The following is a 7,002-nucleotide window of genomic DNA, read 5'->3' as shown; positions in this document are numbered from 1 at the left end:
CCAACATTCAGACATATTGAGTAAGCCAGTCTACTGTGTCTCATCAGTATTGTAGGTTTGAGTGCACTGGTTGTCCACAAGAGAGCAGGATAGTGCAGCACCAGCTCTGAGTCCCACCTTTCTTCCACTATACGCCCCTGTGCTGTAGCACTACAAGACAACTGTTCAGTTATTGTTTTGCTGATTTTTTCAGGCCTATCATTCACATTCATTTACTAAATTACCAGAAGGACTGAAAATTTCAATTGGAGTCTATCAACAGTCATGAAGTTTCTTCTCATAGGCATACAATAATACATGTGTAGTGTACTCTATGCACAGCACTGTACACAACCCTTAGGCCATATGGCTATGGTTATGACATGGCATTAGACAAAGAAAACATAACATATCCATAAAGTTAATAAATTACCTTTATTTTTGAATGGTAATTAGTATATATATATATGCATGGCCCAAGACTTCTGCACATTACTGTATGCATAAAACAACATATCAATATTTGCCATTAACTATAATAATAAATAGTATTCAGAGTAGCTATTACAAATTAACAACAACAACAACAACAAATAAAAAAACTCAAATGCATATGAATTGTTTCAGTGTGCTTACTACAGAGTACTTATATAATACAATCAAAAATAACCCCCTTTGGAGGCAAATTCAAAAATCTACTTTACCTTTTATAGACATACAAAAACATCTATTTATCATATGAAATGAGTTCAGTCAATATCATACAACATGTGAGATTCGAGGAGAGCATGATACAAGATTGTGACACTTTCACAAATCTGGAATAATGCTTTGTTAACTAATACTAAGAATAATCTTATTGTCAAACTTCCTCAGATTAACAAAATCACATTTGTAAATTAGAAAGCAATACCCTGTTTAGGCGATTTGGTTGTTAATTGTGTGTAATGCTTACAGTCTTACATCCTGCTAATGAAGGGTACTGTATAGTACACATAAGTATCCTCATGACTGTTAAATTGCAGACAGAGAGACTGGAGCAAAGGTCTTTGATCCACAAGCTTTGAGAAAAATATCAATTTGATGGCCGGCATTGACAGCAGGACACAGAGCACCGTATGCTGGTCAATTCTACTGAATTTCTTCTCCAAAATACAACAAGGCAAAGTTGAATTGGTGAAGATACAATAATGGTGAATGAAACAGCATACAGTACATCTTTGTTTGGGCGCTTGACAGGTTTGATCATATCAGGGTCATGATTGTCAGTCAGTCAGTCAGTAATCTCCAGATGGAGGTTCATGGTCTTTTTACTGTCAAAAAATACACTTGAACTTCATTGCTGGGAACATACAGACACTATTTTTTCCCATTTTTTAACGATGTGAACTTATTAAAGTTTTGCCAGAATGGAGATTGTCCTGATTTGGAAACATGGAATTCGACTACATCTGATTGTTGTGTGTCATCAGAGAGCAGAAAGGGTCCTTGAGACGAGGGGTCCGATGGGGAGACACACCTGCTCTGGCTCAAACCTGCTCAGCACAAAGTCAAAAGACAGAGACAGGAGATGTTTGAGAAATTACAAAAATGTAGCCAATGGGAAGAGAATGTCAATGCTCAAAGCATAATCAAAATAATCAATGCACAGCGATGATGAATCATGCTTCACATACAGTACAGCCCTTAAAATGTACCATGGTGACTAGCCACAGTTACCAACTAAATACCATAGTTAATACAGTTACTATTTTAAGAAACTGTCACTTCTCATTGATATATACAACTGCATTAGATACAAAATATCAAACCAAGTGGAATCTGCAAACAAATGATGATGAAGCTTTTCTCAGAACTGACTTCTGTTATTCTGTTTAAATTTTCTGAGCCACCTTTTTGTAACCAACTGGCCTCTACAGTAGGTCATCATGTGTCCAAATATTAGTACTATGCAGTAACTATGGTATTTTAGCAGAATTTACCATAGTCATGACAAAATCAATAAGTACGAACTACAGTCATACATGATTCTAAGCAATTCAAAATATCTAATTTTTCCAACTATATGATATAAGCAGAACCAACAAATATAAATATATATAAACATAAATAGGCAGTTGATTTTCTAGCAAAAAAAAAAAAAAAGTTTCCATGGCATTTTGAAACACAATCTTTTTGCTTTAGTTCAATTGTGTTGAGTACTCAGGCCACTTAAAGGGATAGTTCACCCCCCCACCTTTCTTTTCCGCAACACAAATCTTCTGCTCACGCTTGTCCATATAACAGCAGTGAAAGGCCTCCCTGTCCCCCTAACTTCCCTCTGTCTCATGCACTTAGGTGTACACATCATTTCTATGTGGCGCAATTGTTTACACGAGTATTCACATGTGGTGGTTTCATGTGTTTAGAGAGATCTGATTGCTGTCTGATTTCATTTACTCTTAAATCAGTCTATGCAAAATGGATCTTCAATTGCCATGCTATACAGAAAAATGTATAAAGGTCACTTCACAAAGGCTAAAAGCAACAGAGGTTATGTTCTGTATTTTACTTATCATCAGCATAACATTTTCAAAATGAAAGATTCCAATGGGAGAGAGAGCCAGCATTGGTAGGAGAATATACTGTATAATGCTCACCACTTTTAATGGGATTTGTGCATCTGCTTGTTGAACAGCAGTGTTTCCCCTAGGATTTTGGGACTTTAGTGTCGCGGAGCGGGCGTGTTACGGATTCTCGGTGTAAAATTTGTAGTAATCAAAAAGCATGTCTAATTAATTTAAATCATGAAACTTATACAATTATTAAACTTAACCAACATTTTAAAAAAAATTCTATGAAATGTTTTTTTTTCTTCACAAATTCAGTGTTCTGTTTTTTCTGGAAAGCAAATGAAGACTTAAAAAAATTAGCTTTACTGTTAAAATTAAAACATGGAAGAAAAATGGTGATTATTCCTTAAAAAAAAGTTTTGATGATAATTTATTTGTATTGGTGTTAGTATTATTATTACATTGAGACGTATCTAAATTCTACTGTACAACACTAATATATTTAATAGATAAACTGAACCCCTTAATTTAAATACATTTGTTGTGCTTCACACAATATCCACCAATTGGCGCATGGAACAACATACTGTAGCTCAACACACAGGAGCTACAGGCCAGATCAGAGTGCTCTTGGCCACTTCTGGTAATGAAGAGTCTTAGATCGATCTTTCAATATGCCTAGACTTATAGATTATTAGATTTTTTCATTATAAATTGAACAGAATTAATGTCATTCTCTGATAGTGTGATAAACGTTGTGTCAAAATATCGACACTAGTGGTTGCTCTTGGGAGCCCCAAACACTTTTTCAAGAAAGACCAATGGAAATTGGCGAGTAAAATTTGCATGATCAGCCACTCAACTGGACATCCGGGTATAAAATAGGGCTGGCGTGCTTCACTCATTCAGCTTTGTTCTTCAGAGCCAAATGCCAGTGTCTCTTTTACTGAGAGGCAAATTCCATTCACCTCCTTATCATGCTGCTGGATATACAGCACGCTACATAAGTGCAGAGAGTTATCTTGGGTGCATCAGCAGCAATCTTAAACAGGCAATTTTCTTTAAAAGAGCAAATGCACGGCGGATTGTGTATTTTCCATCATGGCTTTCCATCCATGTCCTTCTGGGTGCAGTCGATTTATGTCCCCCTCGGATGGCCACGATCGTTGCTTTCAGTGTTTGGGCCATGCTCATGCTGAGACATCTTTTATGGATGGTTTATGTCCTCACTGTGAAAACATGACCATGTGCACGTTGTGCTCTTTTTCAAAAGACAGAGTCACCTCAGCTGCTTCCCGTCCTGGTCCTTCTATCTCTGGGCAAGGGGATAAAATGGGAGCGTTTCCGCCGAGTGAATCCCTGTGAACCTCCCATTCCTCTACTCTCACGTGTCTTCCAGGTTGAGTTTCTGGATGAGTTTGGCTCTGCAAGAAAACAGAACACTGGCTCCTCCATCCTCACCACCCTCGATGGTGGGGCGGTGCAGGGGTACTCGGAGGTTCCTCATATGGAACAGGCGATTGCGGTGCATTTATACCACATTATATATTTTATGTAAGTTTACCTTGCCTCTGCCCTGTGCGCTATGGCAATCTTGCAAGTCTACCAAGCCAAAGTATTGAGAGATCCTCAAAAGGGTGGTCTCAAACCAGAGATGATGCGGGAACTGCGTTCTGTGACTGACTATGCTCTACGGGCTACGAAGGTCACGGAAGGTCACAGACTGCAGGCTCTGGGTTGGGCAATGTCCACACTTGTGGTCCAGGAGCACAATCTATTGCTTAACCTGATGGAAATACGGGATGCCGAGAAAGTGCGCTCTCCCAAGGTGGCCTATTCAGGGACACTGTCGAAGTCTTTGCACAACTGTTATTGGCAGTCAAGAAACAGATGGAGCCGATAAAACCCATATTGCCTCCTTCTCCGACTGCCCAGCAATCGCCTGGACTGGCAGCCAGACCAGCACACCGTTTCTCACGAAGGACGGTGGCACCGCCCACCAGTCAACAGGCTACTAAGAACCATCAGAAGACTTCAACCCAGACGGGCAACCCATGGAAGGAGGAGAGGCTGCTGACCTGCTCAACTGGGGTTGAGCTTTACTCCCGGTGGAGGGACGGGAGACGTTGTTAGCCTTGAGGAGGTTTTGACCTAAGATCCAGGGCAAACATGTGTTGGTCCGGACCTGATTTTCAGGTTCCTGAGATAAGCACGGATAATGCCTCGTCCCCTCTTGGGATATCTCTGTGGTCTTACAGGCCCAACATAGAGATCCATTTGAGCTTTTACCGTCAAGAGGGTGGGGGACTTACAAGCCCTTTCAGTTAATGAAAAGTGCCTAGAGTTTGGGCCTGCAGACTCTCAAATCGTCCTGAGACCCCAACCCTCATCTATGTGCCTAAGGTTCCCACTTCCCCTTTCAGGTGGTGAAGCAATCCCTGCAAGCAATCCCTTCCTGATAAGGGAGACCCAGCCCTGCACTTTGCATATTTCTGGATCGCACACAGAGTTTCAGACTATTTGAACAGTTCTTAGTCTGCTTTGGAGGTCAGCAGAACAGAAGGATGGGACACTGGATTGTGGATGCTATTCTCCTGGCTTAACAGGGTCATGGCTTACTGTGTCCCTTGGGAGTGAGGGCTCGGAGTGTCAGCACGAAGTGATGGAGGTAATACCAGAACACCTCATTCATGAATCCCTGGAATATGGAGGGGGTGGATGTTGACCAGCTCATACGGCATGACACAGTACTTGTAGTGGCCGGTAGGTGCCACAAATGGCTTGGGAGTGCAGAGCTGCGGACTGAGCAACACCCAATTCCTTCGTGAGATTCTACAATCTCCTTATGTAACTGGTTTCATCTTGACTTTTGGGTACCAACAGGAGAACTCAGACGACTAGCAGGGTGTAGCACTTGGCGTTCAGAGCCTTTCCCCTCTACGACATGATAACAAGGTTGCGAGTGGGTTGGAGTGCACTTGTTTCTTGGTACGCAAAGCTTGCCAACATCTGCACCACTAATGCTTGTAACGCAGTTCAGTGAGTTGTGGCGTTTAGTATTGGGACCCCTAGTGTCAGTATTTCCACACAACATCGAAGAGACGGGCAGATAGGGAAAGTCTTGGTTACTATTGTAACCCCCATTCTATGATGGAGGGAACGAAGACGTAACCCTCTTGCCACAACTCCAAACTGCCGCTGATGTGCTCGAGAAGCCGTCTCAGCACAAATCTTGTCATCTTTATTTGCCTTACTTTTCACAAATCATTATTTTGCTTAGCTTCAGCTATAATAAAGAGACATCAACTCTTTATTATACTCTTTTTTATGTTTGGTTTGATTTCAAAATATCAGCAGTGTTTCTCAAAATTTGTTTAGTGCACCTATAAATAATGGCAAATACCAGTAAATTTAATTTCACAAACCTTAGTAAATCACGTTGCAAAATTTATATAAAAACTTTCCTCCCATAAATATTGTCTGAATTTGTCCTACAAATGTATAAGACCAGGCACAAAAATAAATGTATCCACGCCTTTTCATCTCTAATTCTTCACTGCGTGTCTTTAGTAAATTCTGACAGTAGTTTTTTAATGCCAAAAGAGGGATTGCGCTGGTGCAATCTGTTAGTAAACATGGCCATTGGAGTATACGGCTCAAATCACATGAGAATACTTTCTGATACTTTTGCATTCTTGAAGAAGGTCACCATTCACTGCCATTATATGGACAATTACAAGCAGGACATATTTTTTCATTTCTTCTTTTATCTTCAGAAAAAAAGAACAGCTAAACCAGGGTAAGTAAATAATGAATTCTAATTTTTGGGTGAACTATCTCTTTTAATATCTATAATATATAATAACCTATATATAGACCTATAATATCTATGGTCCTATTTCATGTATTGTTTAACAATACTCTTAGGTTTGGATTTTTTTTTTTTTTTTTTTACGCAATAATTGATTTGTTATAGTTGCATTTCAAAGTCGTTGCCATGGCATTTTGTATAAAAACTAATTCTACTTTAAACGCTCATAAAAATACCTTTATCATTTTCATACCATGTCCATATAAAATGGCCCTCTTTCTCAAGATGATAGCTATCAATGAATCTGCAAATTCAAGAACATACTTCACCGTTTGTCAGTGAAGCATTGAGGATTCACAACAGTGTAAATATGACAGCTATAAAATATAAAATGGAGAGTATTCACTATAAACCACATTTGCATTCACTAAAAAAGGACAAATACAAATAGCTGAAAGCAGATATTAAGGGGCCAAGCAAAAATGCAGAAGGTCCATTATAACAACATGAATTAGCATGTAGCATTCCCTGTGATAGTATTAGTGCAAACTGGTTTAACAGTCACGAGTAGAAGAACTTAAAGAAGAACGACATAAACATTTACCCAATAGGTGGTGCTGTTACAAAATGTCAATCAGCTGAAATCAGCTTTTTTTAGAA

General features: G+C 39.5%; 1 protein-coding gene across 9 annotated transcripts in view; it reads right to left on the bottom strand.

Annotated features, from left to right (window-relative positions):
- Positions 1 to 395: 395 nt before the first annotated feature.
- Positions 396 to 7,002, bottom strand: part of arhgef9b (Cdc42 guanine nucleotide exchange factor (GEF) 9b) — a 74,091-nt gene continuing 67,484 nt past the window's right edge. For 4 of the 9 annotated variants that reach the window (XM_084133725.1, XM_084133727.1, XM_084133731.1 and 1 more), the window contains 2 exons: positions 6,596 to 6,646; positions 396 to 1,514 (listed from right to left, as the gene is read on the bottom strand). In XM_084133725.1, coding sequence (XP_083989851.1) covers positions 1,339 to 1,514; positions 6,596 to 6,646 — 227 coding nt within the window. In that variant the 3' untranslated portion in view covers positions 396 to 1,338. Of the gene's footprint in view, positions 1,515 to 6,578; positions 6,647 to 7,002 lie in introns of all 9 variants that reach the window. The other 5 variants (XM_084133730.1, XM_084133726.1, XM_084133728.1 and 2 more) reach the window with 2 other exon arrangements.

The sequence above is a fragment of the Abramis brama genome (genome assembly GCF_963993115.1).
Source record: "Abramis brama genome assembly, chromosome: 13".
Classification (NCBI taxonomy): domain Eukaryota; kingdom Metazoa; phylum Chordata; class Actinopteri; order Cypriniformes; family Leuciscidae; genus Abramis; species Abramis brama.
This window is presented reverse-complemented; position numbering and strand designations above follow the sequence as displayed.